We start from the raw sequence: 23,477 nt of genomic DNA, 5'->3' as shown, positions 1-23,477 counted from the left end.
GTTGTATATATCATGAATACACAAAACAATAATTACTCTTTAATAGTCCTTCTTTTTCTCAGATCCGTAATCTTTTGATTGGTTTAACACAGCTTTCTACTCTTGCCTATCCTGCCAGAGAGAGGCTTTTCATTTGATGTACTTTTTCTTCCCTTTATCTTTTATTTTGTCCGTATATATTAATAGTGACTTTCGTTTTTTTTTTTCTTTCTTTCTTTCTTCTTTTTGTAGTCGGAGAGACTTGGAACATTTAAGCGCATTATGATGATTCGGATTTCACCTTAAAACTATAAGTCCACGTCTCATACCTCAGTAACAAAGGAATGCTGAACTTCCAGTCTAACCATCCAACCAACAGAGTCTGATCAATGTTTTCCCGATCTAATTAATCATTACTAGGAATAGAAATTGACGAACCCACTGCTTTAGAGAGCGTAGATCCTATACATCCTTCCGGCACTGCAAAACTTTAAACTTACGCACTGTCTTGACAGTTTTCAGTTATAATTCCACACCAATTTTCAAACATACACTGTTCAGTTTTACTTTTATCACTATTTAAATATTGGTCCAGTCGAAGTATTTTCTTTAAAACTTCTCTCTCTCTCTCTCTCTCTCTCTTTCTTTCTTTCTTTCTTTCTTTCTTTCTCTCTTTCTTTTTCTTTTTTTCTTTCTTTCTTTCTCTTTTTCTTTCTTTCTTTTTTTTTTCTTTCTTTCTTTCTTTCTTTCTTTCTCCCCCCCTTCCCCCAAGACATCTTAGTATGTCAGTGACGCTCCTAAGAATTCGCAGTCAAGCTAATAGTTGTCGCTAGAATTCAGGTAACTTGCAGACAAGCTGAAGGCTTGGGGAAACAACTACTCCAGTAACTTTGAATGAATAATCGATTCCGAAATGGACGTTATTTTACAGTTTGTCAAATGGAGAGCTGTCTACATGATTAGATCCTTATATAGGTGATACCATCTCAAGATGAAGCGCTGCATTAATAGTAGCATGGATTTCGTAATGATGAAAGCAATAAAAATATTAACAACTTCCTGGGGTTGCGGTGACTCAGTGGTAGAGCGTTCACCTCCAGTGCTTGAGGTTCCTGGTTTGATCCCAGCTTGCGCCGTGTGGACCTTGTGGTGGACAAACACCGTGCTCATGGGTTTTCTCGGGGTTCTCCCATTTCATCCCACTTTCTTCATTCCACCATTTCATTCATTTCTCATCATCACCGTCTCCTTTAGCCTAACGTGCATTACTGTAGGACCTAAAACTTAAAGATTTCATTTCATTTAACAGTTTTCTACTATATTTTGACGCCCTCCAAATTTTGAAGCCTAATGCAACTGCACATGCTTCACATTGTTTGAGTGTATCATGACTGATTTCTTTCTCTTTCTGTGGTGCAGTTTAAACCTTCAGAGTCTATTTAATCGTCCAATAAATTGTGATTGTGACTTCTTTGTTCTACCTCTTCTTACGGTTTCATCTTGAAGCAGTAACTCACATCAGGTTTTCATCATTTTGTGTTAATAAACCTTTCGTATATTTTTCTTTCCTTTTTAGAATTTATTTCTGTAGATAAATTGTAACTTTTTCTGTAGTTTATTCTTTAGACCTTCGACGTAATATTCATAGTATACAAACAATATATATATATATATATATATATATATACACGCGGAATATTATCTAGTCCTCCGTAAAATAATTCGTGAGGCGTGTAAATGTAATCGAGTATATTATAGTGTTAACACAAATGTAGCATAAGCCAGTCTGGCGGAATATACTTTGGCAAAGTAGGCTGCGATATTTCCACGTAAATAGTCTGAAAGTGGAAAGACCTTGTTTGTACCTATTGCCAATATGCAGTAATTAGCATACGTTACTCATAATGACACTAATATAAGTTCCTGCCTGCAACTCTATTCATCACGACCCTGGAACTCACTAAAGGAATAATAAACATTCCTGACCAGATTGTACGCACTTGTTTATTAAAAACTAAATTGCAGTGTAACGGTTTCGACAACTTAACGTTATCTTCATCAGACACTAACTGCTAGTATCTGATGAAGACAGCGTTAAGTTGTCGAAACCGTTACGCTGTAATTTAGTTTTTAATAAATAAATGTGTATACTCTGGTCAGAAGTGTTTATTTATTCCTTAAGTTCCTGCCTGATCTGATAGAATGATTTGAGGATTGCTACTGTGCGAATAACATCCTGTTGAGATTAGAAAACTGCAACTAAATATTTTGACAGTCCATCCTGGAAAGTAAGAATGTACTTACATCGATACATTCATGGTAAGGCATTAACTATATCTACGACGCAGCTTTCAGATACCACCTCAGGGGCGTTGATTAAGGATTGGCATTTTAACAGCTGATTCAGAGAATTTGTTTCATTGGCACGGAATCGCATTATTTATCTCAGTGGTCATGTTTGGCTAAACAGTATCGAAATGCTGTTAAATTGCAGTGTTAGGTTTTTTTTTCTGTTGTATCATATAATCACTGCATGTTCTTAAAGGGTATATTAGAAAGAGTAAGTTCCCAAAGTAGGAGCATTTTTTAAAAGTTTTATTTATTTAAAAAAAAAATCCTCCTTTGTAATTGCTTTGATGAAAGTGCCAGATTAGAGCAATTACTGAAATTATAAGCAACGTAACATTGGTATAAAACACTGAACAGATAAATTTACAGTGTTTTAAGTACCGGTATGTCTTTGCGTATCATAACTTACGTTTAAAACATTGAAATATTTACGAGTAAGGGCAATTGTAATCCTAAAAATATCGATCAGGCTACATTCTTTCTAAAATTATTTTTAACTACTCTGATGGCTGGAAGTCTGTGTACTTCCCTTGACTTCTGCTATTTCGTTTCAGGATTCAAAAGCCGTACCCTGTCTTTCTATTGTGACAATTGATGAGAAGAAAGCATTATTCGTGTCGTCATCACGTGTCAACATTATTTGACACATTGCTACTCGCGCTGCCTTGTGGTCAGAAGTCGGGAAATCCATTGTGCATAATTTTTTGCATTTTTAGGTCTTCATGTAGAACAGTCTCAATAGATCTGATGAAAATGCTAAGTCTAATGTGCTAATGCACATTTTTACTTTCATTACACCTTCATTACATGTCTCATTGAGTTATTGATGACTCTCGACAGGTGTCACACCACACAGATGAAGAAAACTGAATGATACACAGGGTTCTTACACACTGAACATCGCCATTTATAGGGTCGAAAGCGGTGCTTACTAGAGATGGCTGTAGGAACTAAAAGTGCTTTACGGTGTTGCCTTGTATATGAGAAATTCAAAAGTGTGTTCGCGTATTTTAAGACGAACTGCATCCTTTTATCAGCCTAGTGCCTGGAAGAAAAATAGGAAACCTTAAAACTTGAATACACCTTGTGTTTCCACCTTTCTAACTAGTCATCCGCAACTACATGTCCAGGTATTATGTCATTTCTTAACATGATACGATCTTCAATTAGTCACAATTTTTATCACAAACCTACTGTGACCTAACACCTGCAGCATCCATAGATTAAATATACCTATACACCAATATTACACACACTTGCGGATTCAGAGCCCTTGAAGACGCACGTTCCTATTCCAGCAAGCCCACTACAAAAATATTACCTGCAGATCAGGGACCACTTAATTGGACATGTTCAATCTTTCTGTGGGTTTAAATGAGTCAGGTAATTCCGTGTCAACCTAAGTGCAAGGTTCCAAAACTCACATTTTCAGTTCTAAACAAGACGTATGCTAAGTAAAGAAAGCATAGGCCGATGTATTTTACATCTTATTCTCATGTAAATGTTAAGGTAGGTAAAGTTTCCTTATCTACCTTATTTTTGAGTCGTTTGCTCTTTGAAGTTCCTTCTTCCGAAAACTTAAATGAAAATTGCAGTTCCCTCTTGAACTGTATTTAGAAACCAGTTCAAAATATTACCATTGAAAGTTCTTTTCGTAGCTCATGTTCGGAAACCACCAGAAACAAATTACCCCGGAAGTACTGGCGGAAATACGCCGTACTTAACCCATCCATTAAAGAGGAAAGACTGCATTAGTAATGGAATGATTTAATGTCAGTACTTATTTAGTAAAAGGGAAAAAAGCAGTTCGTGATCTCGATTAAAAAAAAAAAAAAAAAATAGTGGATAAGAGAGAATTTAGTTTCTGTTTTAAGGTGTAGCTATTTAAGTGAATTAATGATTTTTAGTAATGTGTGTAATATCTTTTTGTAGCAAAGATACCATGAAATTAATAGTGGCTGGATGTTGTATATAGTTATAGATGAGAGAAGATGAAGTAATTAAAAGTTATCTCGGTGAATTTTACCCGATTCATCTTTAAGCCTGAACGCCAGGAAGATTTTGTTCTTACTCTTTGTAGCCTGATTGAAGTTTAAGCGTATTTTTCTCATAATGGTCATTTCCTAATTTACTCTCAACAGGTGAACCAGTTATCTTTATGGGAACATTTAAATGTAGACTCTGGGGAGATATAAACTTAGTGCCAGGCTCACAAACATCGCGGCTGACCAACTTTTCTTCTTCCTCAAAAAGTATCTAGCATTTCGCGGAGAAAAGTACAACTTGTCTCGAAACGGAAAACGCGATCCATTTCATAGTAGTTACCGGTATCAACCTTTGAAGTTCTCTTTGGGAATGGATTACAGTTGGGACATCATATTCCAATTGTCTTTTCATAAAATAGTCCCTCTCAGTGATATTTTCAATATTGTTAACAGCCAAAATTCAAAAGGAATCATGTGGGAGTAGTAGGAAGAATTATGAACCAAAAGAATTACTTTTAATTAAGAAATTTTAAGTCAGGTGCGAAAATGGATGGATCCATTGTGCTGATGCAATTTTCAAATTTTCGCGATCCGAAGATGACAGGCCGTTTAAATAGAGTCGTGATACACTCCTTACGAGAGTCATGAGAACTTTTGAATATGATTTTTTTCCTCCTTCGAGGATGAGTGTGTTAACTAATGACTTCATCTTGGTTTCTGGGACTCGCTCACAAATTCACCCTAACCAGTATTATGGTGTTCAGGAATTCGGGATCACAATTTGCTTATTCCAGAATGCTCTGCAAAGTTTCTACAGGGTATCTACTAAAATTCCACAATGAAATTTCGTGACTTTTTCGTGACCTTTTCTGTACCAAATCATAAAATTTCCTAACATTTTCAAGAGCGAATTTGGGTACAAATTAGGCCGAATTTTCATCCATGCGATACAAACGTACTTTGCTTGCGATTTGGTAGCGTCTAAAGCCGACCATAGACATGTTTGGTTTCGAATTCTGATGTTTTATAGAACTAAATTTTCCAATCTGTACTTACATTTGCTCAGTTAAAAAAAAATCGTGACCCAAAAGCTAAATTTCGTGACTTTCGTGACCGATAGACACCCTGTTCTAGGCAGAGTTACCTCTGCTTCATTGTTAGAACTTCGGCGCGAATTTTGCTGTATGGCCAGCTCTTCTCAGCATGTCACTTCAGTTTGTTGTGAACCTACCCGAATGTGGTTTGATGCCCACTACATCCTCGTGGAAAGGGTACTGATTCTTCCAAATAACTGTACAATACGGCTGTTCCAAATTGTTTCGTTTTCTATGGTTATTCAACTCCCAGCAGGTGAATGGATTACATACAGGACAAAAAAAAAAAAAAATCCAGTAGGTTATCACTACACACTCATTCACTCACAGGACCTCTCTGTTCCAGAAGGAAAGAGAGAAAGAGGAAGAAAAAAGGTAGTTTGGAAAAAGAGCACTTGCCTCGACGAAGAAAATGGGAATGAACAACCGTATTCTGTTGTAAGGCGTTGTCTTGGTTTTGAGTAATCTGTAGACGTGAAATTTTCTTAATTAAATGGTTTATATTTAATTGCAGAAAACTCGATTAATTATGAATGTGCTTTATGGATGATCGTGTTAAGGGAACGAGTAATAAGTAATTGATTTGCATATGTGGTTAAAGAGTATTTACTGTATTTTTCTGTGGTATTCCTCTGTAGTATAGCAAGGAATTAGAATAATAATAATCAAGTAACTATAGTTACGTACACATTCACAGTTGAGCGACAAGCTATATCACCCGTCCATCATTTATTGTTTGTATAAAATATAAGCATTCTTTGAGCACACCACGCACTTTCTCTATCATTAGACATTGCCGTTAATTAATGTAATTTATGTGTGTGATGATGTATTCATGTGCGATATGTTTCTCTTTAGATGTAGATCCACCGTCTGGTCGCCGACAATTATGTGGAGGGAGTAAACCCGCGGTTGAAAGAATGTTAGAATTTGGAAGGGAGTTGTATAATATGAGTCTTCATCTAAGAAGAGAACAAGGGAAAAATGAAGCCAACAAAAAAATGTTACAGGTAAGTAGTTCTTTTACTCGTCCATCAGTTTTTTTCCTCAGGGTATTTTATTAATTTCTTTATATCAAAAGGGAAAATAACAAAATTGGTTATTTATTTTTTAGTGGTATTCAGTAAACATTTGATACTCTCAAGAGTTCCGCTGCAATAATTATTGTATGTTGTCTTCACTGTATAACCGTGTAATGAATTAATTGAATGTACTGATTTTTTCTCAACTGTGAAGAACATGTTAATTGTATTGAGTATTACTTCTAATAGCATTGCACTTTAAAAACTAGAAAATGTACTTAGAAAATTGTAATGTATTTAGATTTTAACGTAGCTACTTGTTTTTACATACACATTTCCTACTATCTACTCACGTATCTTAAATATTAAATTGGGGCCGCGGTGGCTCATTGCTGGAGCGTTCACCTCTTTCGATCCCAGCTTGCACCAAGTGAGCTTTGTGGTGGACAAACACCGTGTGGGTTGATTTTCTCGGGGTTCTCACGTTTCCTCCCATTTTCTTCATTCAAGCATTTCATTTATTTCTCATTACTACCATCTCCTTTACCCCAGCTGGCATAACTATGGGACGTAAAACTTAAAGATTTCATTTCATTTTTTTAAATATTAAACCGCTCTACTCCTGGTACTGTAGAATTACCGATATTTAGTTCTGTCTCAGAACAAGTTTCGACACTTATAAACTCTAAATATGTTTACATAGTTATGTACTTGCCGTGACATATATTTACTAATGGATGATAGGGGTGCATGCTACGATTATATCCTTTCGACAGTGAGATGTCGGAAACCACAATCTCTAAAAAGGTGTGCCGTTTTCGTTGGTTGATTGCAAATTTTGTATAGATTAGCCAGTTCTCATTGAATTAAAGAACAACAACAAAAAAAAAAAAGTATTTTTTTATTTAATGTTCTACAGATCGTTTTGAGCTCATAAGATTAACATTGTCGTTTGGGTGTTGCTAAGGAAAATACTGAGGCTTAAAAACATCAATTTTCACCATTCTTGGCCTAGGTCTTTTTAGAATGATTGATTCCTCTTCTGATTACGAAAAATATGCAGATTTTTCGAAAACATATTGTTAAACACGAAAAATCGATGCGGTCCTGGAGCACTTCCGTAGTCATTTAATCTGTATCCTGGCAGATTTTATCTTTTTGCTTCAGCAAAAAATATGCCATCGAGAAAGTTGTAGGCAGAATATTGAAACTTCATTACAGCGGAAACAAGTCTTCAAAATCGTTCCTAGATTTACATGCCTTGAATCTTTAAGCGAGCATCGGGAGCGAGAAGGTAAATGATGCCAGTGTCGTTTTACCCTCAAAACAAAGAAACATCACGAATTGCATTATTTTTGTGTTTTCTTTATCTTTAATAACACTCGTTTCTTTAAATCCCTACATGCCATTTATTTGTCGTGTCTCGTTTCATGAAATAATAATAATAATAATAATAAAAAGATAATCGAAAATTCTTGCATATGTGTATATATACATATATAGCAATTCCCTCCTTTCTTCTATCCTTCGCTGTGTCTATGGTCAGATATAGTGAGGAAGTGAGGAGATTCATGTAATATTATAATGATGTGCTGTGTAGACACTGCAGGTTCAGCAAGTGTAATATTTAAAAAGATAAAAGCATCTTATCTTATACATACTTACAGTAAATTGTGACACATACTGTTTCAAAGTTTCGCTCACGTCTTCTTCACTGAGAGGTTTTCAGCTATGCTGCTGAAAGGGCTGGGTCAACTCAGTTATGCCGGTATACAGTAGTGTGTTTATTCTCATGTGGTTAAATAGTTAGTGCTCTTGCATTTAATGTGAGAGACCAGAATTTAATCCATTTGGAAACATGGTTATAGTCTAAACATCACTGGAAAATATGAAAAATGTCCGGAAAGTCGTACTCGATGGTCTGTGAAGTCCGGAGGTTCGATGCCACATTCACCAAAACTCTCCTTAGCCAACTGGACCCAGTTTCTACTTTGTAATACAGGGTTCCTACTGGTCAGGGAAAATGGTGCAGGCCAGGGAAAAAGACTGGAAATCAGGGAAGTTTTAGAAGATATATTTTTTCTAACATTAATTGTACACCAATTTCAGCGCAGCAAACCATTAATGATCACAGTATTGAATGTTGCTCAGATTTTTATGGGTGGTAAGTGGAATGTACTTATGAGCAATTGAGTATCATTTGTCTCTGTGAAATAAGTGTTCTCTATATAAATATTCACCATTATTTATTCCTTATTTATATGTCAACGTCATCCTACACGTGTCATGGAAGTCAGGAGATTTCCTGCCAAAGGTCAGGGGGAAGTCTGGGAAACAGATTTCTCTAGATCAGTAGGAACCCTGTAATACCAATTCTTACTTTTTTTTTTTTTAATTAAATATTTACAATATACTTTACTACTGGCTGCATACATACAATTTAAATTTAAGTCATATAAGGTAATGAGTTTTTGTATCCCTGCCTTCTATTCCTCCGCAGCCATTTCCTTGAGTTCTTTCAGTTTATCATCACTAGGAAAACTTGTCCCTCTCTGGAAGTCTTTCAATTTCTTAAGAAGGTGAAAATCAGTTTCCAAGTCTGGTCTGTAGAGTGATTGAAGTTTCTTGCTTTCTTAATAATGTAAGGCATTGTTGTGGAAAAACACCATGTTAATTAATTTGACGTTGAAAGTTAAATAGTCGTACATTTCTTGCGTTTAGAAGTCGAATCAAATCTCAAGTGGCGGCGTTTTCGTTTTTGAAAACATTTTGACTACTTACTAAAACAAGGAAGTCATTGATAGCACAATCAAATCTCACAAACATGGTCAGACAGACTACTGAGACTGCTTGACTTTGAATGGCAGCTTCTCGCGTCGCCGACGTTGTACACGCTGCGAATGGTTGTTATTTTTCTCTACGGTCCTCGTACATCAGTACTACCTAGAACTCTTAAGAAAATTTGATAGCAACATGCTTGTTGATTTATAGAATCACTGGATGCGATCGCTCAGCTCCTTAAGAATGGTGCAACTGATGAACACATGAAATGTGCCCATTGTGGGAGCACAAATTTGACTGTATCAAATAATTGCTTACTTGCTACTGCGGATTTATGTTGAAATATCGATTTACCACTCTGTCGTATATAAGTGTGTTTTGATTTAAATATTTTTTGTTTGTTTCTCTTCAGGATGCCTTTAGTCTCCTGGCTTACTCGAATCCTTGGAATAGTCCTGTCGGATGGCAGCTGGACCCAGTTCAAAGGGAGCCTGTTGGTGCAGCGCTCAATTCTGCAATATTAGGTACATTCACCAATCTTGGATATCAGTTATAACCTCTTGGGATTACCTTACTAGTCCTTGTGTAGCAAAAACTTTAGAAATTTTCACATCCTAATATAGTATGATACCAGGATTTTGAAAGTAGTGTATCGCTGTCTCTAAATTTGGTATATGAAAAGTGACTTGCTGTCATCATTTTTAGAAGACGACGATGAAATTTCAAAATTATGGAAAATTTGACATACAAGCAAACGTTCTGATGCTAATTTTGCCAACTCTACCATAACTGATGTGGCGGAAAAATGAGTGTAATCATTTCCGCCCCTGTCAGATTTCTGTCAAATTCATAAATATTAAGATGGATGTATCTCATCATCTAATTGAACCACAAATATGAGTTATCTCTGGTTTGAAATGTAATTAAGTAGTCTTTCTTCGGTGTGAGTCTAGTTTAAATACTCGCAATTCTAGAAATTTCTGGACAAATATTTATAACTTGACAACTTTGTTTCGGAGGCACACGAAAATAATAATAATAATAATAATAAATTAGGCATATCCTATAATGTCTAATTCCTGTTCTATAATGTATAATTCCTATTCTTTGAATGTCGTCTTCATTGCCCAAGTATAGCTGAGGGGGAAAGTACAGTGTGTTTTTATTTCTAAGAAAAAAGTAGAAGACTCAGTTTTGCAGACTGGAAGATAATTTTCATTTACATATATGATGAAATAGAGATAATTTAAATCCGTTTTCGTGCCAAACGAATTGTGATCGAATTGCCCAAATTTGTTTGAGCACGTATGTTGTTATGCTTCTTTTTTTTTAAAAAAAAAATGTATGTGAATTCCTCGTCCCCTCCTCAAAATCCGATCCGATTATTAAGCTGTATTATATTCAAAAGTAGTACACATTTATACTATAAGCTATGATAACTTGAATGAGCTTCGAATTTTGGTCTAAATAATTGTGAAAGCATTGTGATCAGGTTCGTATTTTCGCAGGGTCATATTAAAGAATATAAATTGAGATATGATATGCATTAAAGAGAGAGAAATTGAAGGCAGATCTATATCGAAAACAATATTGATACCACAGAGCGATCTAGTTATCTCGTTAGGATACTACTGGCACTAGGTGCACACATAAAGGTGCATAAAGAAATCGATTGTACAATTGATAATAATTTAGATCAACTTTAAGTCTAAAAGAAACCGATGAAATATAAGTGTCACTGTTAATATTAAACAAATTGAAAATAGTTCGGAAAATGTATCGGTAGATATCGGTGTCTATTTGCCGATACTACTCCTAAAAGTGGCCGATATCACCGATACCGATATATCGGTACATCCCCAATAAAATGTACCCTATTCATTGGTATATTCCAGCACTATTGTCGTTACAGCATACAAGCCCAGCTTTGGTGTGAAACTTGTTATTTTAATATGTACAGTCGTATGTAGAAACGCTGGTTTCTAACTTTCTTTTTAGAAGTATTTCAGTTGATGTATTTCGTAAGAGCCTGCCACCAACTAGATTTTGCGTCCGTTGGCAGACAGTATCCCTGAATTTATTTACGAATAAAATCTAACCTGTCTTGTTGTTAAAGTGCATTTATTATTATTATTATTTTATAAGTGAACACTGATATTTATTGTGTAATAAGAATTAATCTTTACTGTGTTTTCATTTACAGAATCTAGCAACTTGCCACGACGACCACCCTTGGAAATCGCTCTGGCTCATGCACGAGAATTAGTTGGGCTTATGTCTCGATCGGGACTTGGTTCTTGCGCCTTTGCCAATGTGGACGATCTCATCCAGAACTGACTTTCGAAGACATGAATAGTGAGATAACAAGTTTTTATTTTTTAAGGAAGTTATAAAAGATAATTATTATTCTAATTGGCTGGCAGACTGCAAAAGCAACATCCAGTGAGTAGCGAGGAGTGTGAGCTGTATTCCTGTTAATTTTTCCCCCTCAATCGTCTTTTTTTATATACTTTTTTTAATTATTATAATCCCCTTGTAAGAAAAGTAATGTTCTTGCATAGAGTTGAAATCGGAAAGTATTGTTACTCCTGTTTCGTTGTTTCTGTGACCCTTTGTTGTTGGCCACATACTATAGCAAGATCTCTCTCTATGATAGGAACAGCTATTCAGGTTCCTTGATTATCCAGTGCCTAAAAACATTATATCAACTTAAAGAAGTGGCCACTAATTATTAAAAACAAAAAAAGAAATAGGGGGAGCGTTTGTTGAATGAAGAACTCTTCTGGTATTTGAAGAAGCGACTATACAAGCGTTTTCTTTTTCCCATTTCCTTCTTAATACCCGTAAAAAAACAAAGATAATATGCATGTGTTGTTTTTTGAGAGGTGAAGTTGGTCGCAGGCATTGCTGTATAGTGTAGTAAATTTTCTCAAGTCTTTTAAACAAACAAAAAGCTAAGGAGAAAAATGTTTACTTTGTAATTACTATGGCACCAAGAACTAGTTTTTAAAAATAAAAAAAATAAAAGAAAAATAATCCTGCTGTAGTAATTATTCTTAATACGTCCAGTAAGGACATTCTTAATAGAGTTGGCATGTCCCTTGTTTGTCGATCTGAAATGATGAGGAGTTTAGCACAGTGTATTTAGGCTCTTGCATCATTTCCGGAATAACATGAATTTTACGTGTGTCACTTTGACAGTGGAAAAACCAATGCTAGTAAAAGAAACAAAGAGATAATGTAAGGAGTACCTTACTGTGAGTAAATAATTGAAAGAGAAGTAAAAAAAAAAGAACTAATATATATACATATAAATATATTATTCGGCATTTTACGTGCATATTTAAGTGTACAGAAAAAACAAAGGAGATTGAGAGAGCGTGGTTGTTTTACGTTGACAGTAAGTAACTGGGTAAAGAAAAAAGAACATAAAAATAAGAGAATTTGTTTGGTATTAATTTTATCACTAAGAAGCGCTGTTTTGTACTACCATTTGTTTATGAGAAAAAAATAGATTTACTTTATGTTGGTTTCTTTGTATTAATTTCAGTACTAAGAGGCTGCTAAATGTTTGATACAAGAAATAAATTAAGCATTTTAGCTCAGTGTTGTACGAGTTTTATTTACAGTATATCCTGAAATCGATAAACTAGTCCTCCTTAACAATTACTTATATGGGACCCAGCCAGAAAAGTGTTAAGCTTCAAAGTACGAACAACATTAATTTTTTTTAAGGGACTTCGCTATTAACCCTCGCACTATCGACGGGGAAGTACTTTGTATGCACCACAGTATGTTTTTTGTAATTATTCTTCTAATTGTTTCTTTAAAATTGTATATATATATATATATATAAAAAAAAAGTGTAGCTAAACTGTATACCTTACAGTGGTGCAAATTGAACATTAATGCATTTTATAAATTTGCTATTTTAAGTTAGTGGACCCAAAGTATCCCCTTGGTAGAAGATGGGCTGAAGTGTCACTCGTACATGGCAGTATGAAAAATAGCTATATCCCGCGTTTTCTGAATTGGGGGTTAGTCTTATCTCGTGTATTGTTCAATTTAATCACTAGATTTTTGTAAGAATTTCAGGTTAGTGTGAGACATAATTTGCTACTTGAAGTTGGTGGGAACAAAGTTGGTAGGAGATGTGACTCACATTTAAAAGTGTCACTCCTAGATGGCAGTATAAAAAATAGCTGTTAATCTTATCCCGTGTGCTGTACACTTCAGTCACTAGATTTTTGTAAGAATTTCACGTTAGTGTGTGACATAATTTGCTACTTGAAGTTGGTGAGAACAAAGTACCCCCGTTGGTAGGAGATGTGACTCACATTTAAAAGTGTCACTCCTAGATGGCAGTATAAAAAATAGCTGTTAGTCTTATCCCGTGTGCTGTTCACTTCAGTCACTAGATTTTTGTAAGAATTTCACGTTAGTGTGTGACATAATTTGCTACTTGAAGTTGGTGGGAACAAAGTACCCCCGTTGGTAGGAGATGTGACTCACATTTAAAAGTGTCACTCCTAGATGGCAGTATAAAAAATAGCAGTTAGTCTTATCCCGTGTGCTGTTCACTTCAGTCACTAGATTTTTGTAAGAATTTCACGTTAGTTTGTGACAATTGCTCTCATTTACATAATTGTCACGATATAAGTGTACTTTATGGGGTTTGTGGGTAAAGAGCTGAGCGGATATCCTCAGTATCTAAACTAGAAAATTGCTCTTCCTCATTTATTTTAGCTTTCCGCGTCTGATAACTGCTCTCATTTACATAATTAGCCGTCATTTGATTTTCACTTCTATAATCTAGTTGATGCAAGGATCTACAAACCTTTTATCAGCTGATACAGACTCCCTCATGTTCGTAGCTTGCTTCGAAATTTTCGGAGTTACTAATTCCAGTAGCGTATGGAATTCTGAATAGTCCATTCTGTAGAATTTTTTGTAGGAACGAGGATCTTCTGCAAGTAGTTAATTACCCTCCATTGAAAATACGGTGCTTTCCTGTGCATTATTGCGGCGACGAATCCACTCCCTGACTCAGCACCTCCTCTTTTTTTGTTGGTGGTGATGGGGACTTCTGTGCCAACAACGGAGCAGATATCGCTCCTATGGCTATTTCGTCCCCTTCGGATGAACTCAAATTGCGAAATAGAAAAACAATAATATTTACGCTTATGACAGCTGATTGTCCTGTATGTAACATACTCTTCAAGTGTTTTACATCTATTTAATACAGTGGCCACGAAAGGCTCTACTGGTAAAACCTACGTAGTTTTAAGGATCGTCGGAGACCCTACACATCACCTCAGGATAAAAGAAATTGCATGGAAGTTTGAGTTAAGCAACACTGTCATGTTGTAACCTGGGTTGAGGCTTTAGTTCAGGTCCATGTGAGACAGGCTTAACTGAAATGCCCGTTCTTCTCACGGGAAGAATAGGTTTACAAAAAATATTTTAACCCCTTTTCCTCTTCTTAGAATACGTATTTCAATGAAACAGTAATACTAAAAACTCAAACAATTTTTGGCATAATTTTTGAACCCCCACTACCCCCTTCCACCTTTAGGATATACCCTTTAATCAAAGTGGCATAACAACTTAGTTCAAAAGAGAACTATGTACCAAAATTCATTTGAAACTGGTCAGCCATTGTCACGTGATGCGATCAGTCATTTAGGACATTTTATTTCTTTACTCCTCATGGCGATGGGGCTGAACTTGGACTTAAAACGGCATCCGAGTGTCATTATTCATCTTAGCAATCCCGACATTATGAATTCGACACTTAATAGTGATTGTTTTCGATTATTTTTACGTATCATCCACTTCATCCCAGCCCTGGAAGTGTCTTATCTTCAGAGTATTTTCTTTTTTATTTCAGATTGTAAGTCATATGTATATCAAGCCTGGTTGAAATTGCTTCAGACACACACCCACACACACGTATATGTCACAGCCCCAAAATAAGACTGTCATAACTGTGAAATGCCAATTTTACAGGTAAATCAAAGGAAACTTTTTTTTTTTTTTTTTTTTTAATAATTGTATTACTAATTGTAGCGTATCTCTTGCAATTATTATTATTATAACTTGTAATAGTAACTGTATCTCTTGACGAAGCCATGAACGCTAAGTTCTTACGGCGGAAAAATAAATAAATAAATAAATAAATATAGAAATTACAATTATTACACATTAAAAGTTATAAGAATCTAAAACTATTTTGAGTTAGGACAATAGGGGGTGCGATGTATAGATTCTTGTTGTGAAAAAGAAATTATGACAATCAATGCGGAAATTTATTGAACTAAACAAGATAAATGTCGAAATGTTTTGTCAAATAAATGCCAGAAATTGTTCAGTAAAACACACAAATTTAATCTTCCAAATACATTTTGGTGCCTTCAAAGTAAATCCCCATTTCATGCGATACACTTAGGTCAATGAATAATCCAATCATCGAAACACTTCTTATAGGCACTTTTCGGTATGACTTTCAGCTCATTTTGTTTTATTGCTTCAGTGGACTGCAGTGGCAATTTGAGTTTGAAAAAAAGGAAAACACTCGAAATCATTACTGGCGAATACTGTGTTTGGGACAATGGTAGTTATTGAATTTTTTGGTCAGATTGCCCTACAAGAATTTGGTACACATTCCAAGAACTGTTCTTCCACAAAGCAGGCTTTTTCCTGCGAAGATTCACTTTTAAACGCCCTGATAATATACACGCTCTTTCGGAAGGAATTCCGAGTGAACTACGCCATGGTAACCAAAGAAAACAATCAGCATGACTGATTTTCGAGCAATTAGATATAGATTTCTCAGTTCCGACTTGTTATCGAAACATGTTTGATAGTTGGTTTGCATGCCAAACTCATATACCCACGTCTGGTCATCCGTTACAATACGTTTGATGAATTATTAAATTTTCTGCTTGTTGGCAGGTTCTGGGACTAACGAGTTTTCTTTTTAGGTTCGGATCTGGAAATATTTTTCCATGTTTCTCTATGTTCAGCCTCCTCTTTCAACTCCCGGAGCCGCGGTGGCTCAGTGGTAGAGCATTCACCTCTAATGCAAAGGGTCCCTGGTCCGATCCCAGCTCGCGCCAAGTGAACTTTGTGGTAGACAAACACCGTGTGCTTGGGTTTTCTTGGTGTTCTCCCGCTTTTTCTCGCACTTTTCTCATTTCACCATTTCATTCATTTTTCATCATCATCGTCTTTAGCCTAGCCGGCATAAACATGGGACGTAAAACTCATATTTCATTTCATTTTTCCACTTTCAACTCCGAATATTTTCTTTTATTTTCACATTATCGATCAGTTGTTTCTTCTTCCTACTCGTCGCTTTCCTCCCATCTTTCTCAATTGCGATATGAAAAAGACAATTTCTTCGCAAGATGTGTCCAATCTAATTGGTTTCCTACGAAAATGCTGGCTAAAAGCTTCCTCGTCTATCCTACCAGTTTTAAAACTTCTTCGTTTGTTACTCTCTTCGTCCATTTTATTTTCTTCATCTTCCTCCAATAGCACATTTCGAAGCTCTCTAAATATTGGATGAGTGTAGAGTCCAAATTGGCTTGTTCAAGTATATCTTCAGCTACTTGTTTGCTGTGTTCTTTTTGAAGAGAATTCAGCCTTTGGAACCAATTTGTCCCGCAACGTGTCTCATGCTCATCAATTAAAATGATGTATATGGATTCTGAAGCCATATACAGATCCTGAACCATCTCTCTCAAGCTTTTGTCGATATTTTCGTCAGCTGAAGACACCGAAAGTCGGCTGAAACAAAGGAATTCTTCCTTCTCTTCTCGACTGCTTTTAAATGCTTTATCCCATTAGTATGACCGTGTTTTCGATAAAGCTCGGCCTTTCACTGAAGATTTACATTTTCAACGATTCAGTACAAGCAGATTCTTTAACAACACAAAATTTGGGGCCAACACTCGCTCGATGTTCTAATCCATTGTAAAAATCGTACTTGACGTCGACTAACCTAACCAACAGCTGGACAGTGGTATTAATACACTGTACCGACTTACTTAAAAGAATGTATTTGACAGTGTACATTAAAGTGTGACGTAGAATGAGAATGTAATGTTAGTAGCATTGTAACTCAGTGCTTGAGTTTCTTGGTATGTTGATCATTTCCCAGGGAATAGGTGAATTCGACGCTGCTTTGAGGCCACCATTTCGGGCGTGGTCTTTCTGATGCAGTTCATCTTCTGGTTGAATTCCGCTAACCTTTTCATTTAATGAAGAAAGATAAACAGCAGTGCCGGTCTGGAGCAATCACGAGCCCTCGGCTAAAGTTGGTTGTGGGCCCCCTGATCGAGAAAAAAAAGTTTCTGAACTATTTTAATTTTTAAATCTATCTATGTTACGATAAATGACAAGGTAAAACATAGATATAGGTTTCGACGTCAGTTCAGCATTGTACTATATGATGTAATGAGGCTATAAGTGAAATAAAGAGAAATGTGTTGATATGGCAAAATTATGCGAAACCCGTATAATTATAAACATTTTTTTTATTCTATGAGAACTAATGACAAATATTTAACGTGTATTACAACATTTATATGACCATCTAACTGTAAAAACACGAAAATATTGGTATGCACTAACAAAGTGAAGCTTATTCTAGATTTATATTAATACAAACAGGCAAACTATTGATTACAATATCATAACTAATAAATGATTACAATATCATAAAGCATATAATTGTAAAATTGAAAATGACTCAGACACACACACGAATTACAAAGTATCAGGAACATATCAATACATTAATTTTCTTTTCAAAACTTTGCTTGTCACCGCAATTTCATCAATGACATTTTGTTTTTGTTCAAATTTATAAACAAGTCTCTCTCAACATTCATCAACATTAAAGGAGATAGTAAGTTCTCGCTTAAAGAATATCTGAGGTGTTTTTTTTACAATTTTCAATTTCGTAAAAACTCGTTTACAAGTCACCTAAGTGGATGGAATGGTCATTATATATTTAAACACAGTATATAAATTACTAAATAATCCAGACTGTGACGGTAGTTCATAGAGAATGGGAAATGCACATGAGAGACATCTGAAACATTTCCTTTTAGTACCACATTGATTTTCAGACTTTTCTTTTTATCTTCAGATATCACACTTTCATCTGAATCACCATCACCATCATTACCGTACTTGTAATTCTCACAAATTTACACACTTGTTTCTCTTCTGGTTCTTCAGACTTGCCACTAAAATCTGCACTCAAATTACGATACTGGCTTGCAAACTGTTTCAGTTCTAACAACAACTCACTTCTATTCACGTTTGTTAATTGAGAAACAGTTTGCAAGCAATCATCTGGAAAATCTTCTACCTCCATTGCAACTATATCCTCGTACCTTTTTGGGTCTAACCAGGAACAATCAAGCAGTAGAGTCTTGTTGGGTACAAACCGTTCTTCTATACTTTTACTCGCATAATCGAGAATGTTAAAGTATAGTGCTTTGTATTTCTGGCCATGTGACAAATTTCTAGCCTCGTCAGAAACTTGTTCACAAGGCATTTTCTTCACCTTGGGAATTCTTTTTTCTGGAAAATCACCTTCTATATCAATTTCTCCACTCCTAAAATAAGCTTTGATGTCTTTAACCAGGGATTTACATTTGTCATGCAATCTTTTAAAATTTTTGTCACTTCTTTTTCTTTTAATTTCGTCTAATAATGCATCTACCGACTGTCAGGCCTTTGCATAGTATAAAGACTTGCTTTGGAGAAAGATGGACACAGGAGGTAACTGAAAACATGCCTAACATGACTACAACTAGAAACAAATTTTCGAATTTGCACCACTGTCCTAGAAGGGAACGCACTGTAAATTTTGTTTTGCATTCGAAATTGCCTGTTGACATATCTAACAATACTGACAAAAATGTAACGAATTTAGAAGATTCAACATTATCATGATGTAAATCTATTATGGATGATAAAGCTTTGTGTTTGCTCCACCACCTAGTTTACAATTATAGTTACTTTTGCTCACCTGTACTTGAAAAACTGTCAGAACTTATATGTTGTTCACTCTCAGCAGAACGACGAAAATATGAATGAATTATGTTTTTTTTTTTTTTTTTTTTTTTTTTTTCAAATGTTCTCTTTCTTTTCTCCTCTTCCGTTTAGCAGCACCACTTGTTGAACTCATTTTCTACAGCTTGTTACATGTGCATTCTCAAAATCAACTCATAGTCATTACAAAGGACTTTTCAACTTGCCGGACGTAGAGATTACGAAGTACGAATCACTAACAGTTTCGTTTACAAAACAAGCCTGAACGTACACGAATATATTTTGCTATACACCACTTCTGCTTTGTGCTTCCGAAATACTATCGCGTGACCTCTGACTTCGCTTCACCTACAAACAATCACTTTTCGCTGGTATGCATCCTCATGCACCTGATTTGAGATGATTCATTGTCCACTGTTGCCAAAATAAGAAGCAAAAATGGGTGGGGCTTAACACTGAAAAGAGGGTGACAAGCTAACGCTGACCTCACCCCACTGTAAACTTCCAATAATATACTAAGCTACCGGTTCAATCTTTTTTCTAGTGATTAAATGACTGTTTTAAGGAAGTTCTACGTGCAGAGAACACACACAGGAAAATATCTTGGAATTTAAAAAATAAAAATGTTTAGTAAACTATTTCACTCGTTTTTGTCGGGAATTAATACACCGTTAATGTTAGAGAATTTTAGGAAAACCTGTGAAAAATACGAAAAGAAAGAAACAATAAATCTATGAAAACTGTCACAAACGAAAGTACAGCAACTATAAAGTCCGAAGGGAAATAGTATAACAGATAAATAGTTTTCTGTACTGTATCTGGGTAATGTTATTAGAGAAGATACCGTATGAACTGTGAACTGAAAATTAAAGTTAGATAGGAAAAAATGCCATTATATCCAACTTACATTTTTAATATTTTGGGGGCCCCTACAAGAGTAGCGTTTTAAGCTATAGCTTATTATGTGTAAATCTGGTATTGGTTGTTTTTAACTGGTTTTCAAGGATTATATTACACTATGTTGTTGTGTTTTAAATTATCAGTAGTTAATTCTGTTTTTTGTATTCTAAACATCTGATAATTAAGTTATTTTTTAAGTTTTAAATATTCATTTTCCTATGCGTCCGGGCCCTCCCAAAGGCTCTCGGGCCCTCGGCGATCACCGAGCAGCCGACATAGCCAGACCGGCACTGATATACAGCTATTGCATCCTCCAATCTACACTGAAAGCAGGCTGCTCAAAATTCTTAAATAGAAGTCCAATACTGTGCAGGACTTCCATCCTGTTGAAGAACTACATTACTGAGACTTTTCGTCAATTACAAAAATGTTTCTCTGATTTTTATGATACGTTTCACCCGTTTATCACTTTTCATGCACCCATAAGCTAACATCGAGACATTTCTCAATATTATATACCTTTACAGTTGCAATCCCTCTTTAATTCTAAGGGCTGCAAGTACCAAGTTTGGCACACAGATTCAACATGTGGTGTAAGTAACGGGAAAATTTCGACATGTTAAAATGCGCCATCTTGGATCCAATACGGCACCTGAACTATATATTTGCCTACCTTGATTCGAAGTGTCCGCCTATAATCCATTTTTAGGGCACTTGTAGAAACATAATAATTTGTCATACGGTTTAGGAAGGAACGTAGTTTGGATTAAAAGAAATCGCATATTAAAATCGCTATCTTGGTTCAAATATGGCGCCGTAAATTTTAAAATGATAATTGTAAGAGCTGTTGTTAGAAACTCGAAATTTCCCACACATGTTTATTGTGAGTGGTAGATAGCGGGTAGGTACGATTTTTTTAAAAGTCATCTTTGGTCCAATATAGTGGATTTAGAATTTTCCAGGAGGGGGATTCTAACCAACTTCTATATATGCTAAAAACACGAAGGTTGGTACTAACGTTTAGATGAAAACGTAAGTAATAGGAAAAATCGTATATGTTGGAAAAGATGCCATTTTGGATCCAATGTATCGGTTAACGATAATGACAATTGGTTTTCTTTTTTTGGTATCGAAAGTTTTCTTTCAAGCATTAAGGCTATATGATATGTAGGCTTGTAGCGTAATGTAGGATCCGAAGGTCCGAACCATATGCACACTCATGTTCAAAATGATTGTCGCATATCTATAACTGTCTTCTTGTATGTCGCATATCTATAACTGTCTTCTTGTAACAATATAATTTGATTATTATTTTGCAGGGTACTTTTAGTACTGGTACTATGTGTATAATCGGGAAATGTATATTTGTGGTAAATTTCATAAAAAAAGAATTATAAATACAAAAATTAGAATGAATAAAACAAAATGTTGCTAAATGGACAAGAAAGTTTTATTTTCGTTTTATTGTTCTTATTTACTGCTCTTTTGACATGAAATTTGCCAATACATGTCTTTGTCCATTATACACACACTAACATTATAAGAAATACCGAGCGAATTCGTTATCAAATTATATTCCTATAACAACATATTTATAGACATGCGACAATAATTTTGGACATAAGTATACATGCCCAGTCACGTTCAAAAAATTGGCCACTCATCTCTCTTTCAAAGGTATGTTCTTAAAAAACGGTATGTATCAAAGTGAACTGTCGATTTAACAAATCTCTTACCAACAGACTTAGGAATTAACAGACAGGGTTTTTTTTTTTTCCCTCCAATATACGTATTTCAAGCTGTTTCGGTAAATTGATTATTAAGAACCTACATTCAACGGGAAAGCAACCTAAGCTAGAAATTTTTCTTACTCTTCTAATAGGCAGTTGTAAGGAGTTCTTTGTTACTAATATGATATGCACACTCATGTCCAAAATTATTGTCGCATGTCTATAAATATGTTGTTGTGGGAATATAATTTGATAACGAATTCACCCGGTATTTCTTACAATGTTAGTACCGGTATATGTATAATCGGCAAAGACATACATGTAGTATTTCGTGTGTAGATTTTCTGAGGGGGGTGCACCAATAATATCAGTACATTTGAAACAAATTTATTTTTTAAAAAAATGCTTTAAGGCATCTGTGATGTGTATGAGGAACTGACTTAAATTATTGTGTTTAGCAAAACCGCTTTCTTTTAAAACTGAAACGGAAACATGACATGAAATTTTAGTAAAGTATTGCTATTTCCATTGCCAGTTTCTCAGTTTAGATAGTGTATATTCAAAACGGAGGGGGGTGCACCCCCCTAAATCCGGCCCTGGATATGTATACCTGTAAAGCTGTTTGTGGGTACGCTCCTTGCAGCATGCAGAACAAAACGTTCCCGTGATAACGTCCTAATCACATATGAATGTGCTATCTATCGAAGCGTGTGTTTATACAACGTCGTTATTTGGGCTTACAAAAACCACATTGTGGAGAGAATTAGAGAGTAACCCGGAATATCTCTGCACATCTGCAAAGACATAGATAGCATATGATTCAACTGTTCTACGATAATGATGGTCACTATATTCATATTCTGAACAAGTGAAACATCAAGTAAGTGATTATATTTTACAATAATAATACTGTAGTATCGAAAACAAAGGAGGTATGCCCTCTATGTGAACATCCTGATATAAAGATACAAATCGTACTTTTTTTTTTTTTTTTAACACGTTGACCTGTTCTTTCAGTACGAAATGTTTACTCTGTATATGTTGTGCAAATACTTACAGTTAAAACAGTAAGACAAATAGGAACAAAAGCAAATATTTTTTTAAGAAAAAAAATATATTTTCTCAGTCTCAGTGCGATTCAATTTCTGCATTTTAATTTTATGAATGAGTTCATCAACGAGTGTAGGAACTAGCAATTAGTTGAGTAATTTTGAATAAATATTGTTTTTAATGTCTCTCTGGTGGAATTGATATATTTTTCCTCTAATTATTTAAGAATCACATGCGATAATTAATCTTTTTAAATTGGTTTGTGAGATTCATGAGTAATCTCATGTGTACAGAAGGTTAAAATTTGTTTTTCCTCATTTAAAAAAGTATTATTTTATTCTAGAAAAAAAAAGTTTGAAAAATCTTACTACATAAAAATGAAACCTTCATTTTGTTAACTATTTGATTACGAAAAAAAAAAAAAAAAAAACTTTTTTTTCTGAATCGTGATCATTTTTGGAATGATGTTATAATTTGAGCTGGACAGACTTTAATTTAACTCTTTCCGTCTCAAGG

General features: G+C 35.1%; 1 protein-coding gene across 1 annotated transcript in view; it reads left to right on the top strand.

The window, feature by feature from the left end:
• Positions 1-12,817, top strand: part of LOC145684385 (ran-binding protein 9-like) — a 156,440-nt gene extending 143,623 nt beyond the window's left edge. The window contains exons 8-10 of the mRNA XM_081756643.1: positions 6,266-6,417; positions 9,623-9,734; positions 11,414-12,817. Coding sequence (XP_081612769.1) covers positions 6,266-6,417; positions 9,623-9,734; positions 11,414-11,547 — 398 coding nt within the window. The 3' untranslated portion in view covers positions 11,548-12,817. The remainder of the gene's footprint in view (positions 1-6,265; positions 6,418-9,622; positions 9,735-11,413) is intronic.
• Positions 12,818-23,477: the final 10,660 nt, after the last annotated feature.

Source organism: Thermobia domestica, chromosome 1 (assembly GCF_964235325.1).
Source record: "Thermobia domestica chromosome 1, izTheDome1.hap1.1, whole genome shotgun sequence".
NCBI classification, from domain to species: domain Eukaryota; kingdom Metazoa; phylum Arthropoda; class Insecta; order Zygentoma; family Lepismatidae; genus Thermobia; species Thermobia domestica.
The sequence above is the reverse complement of the archived record's forward strand: the minus strand, read 5'-3'. Positions and strand labels throughout refer to the sequence as shown.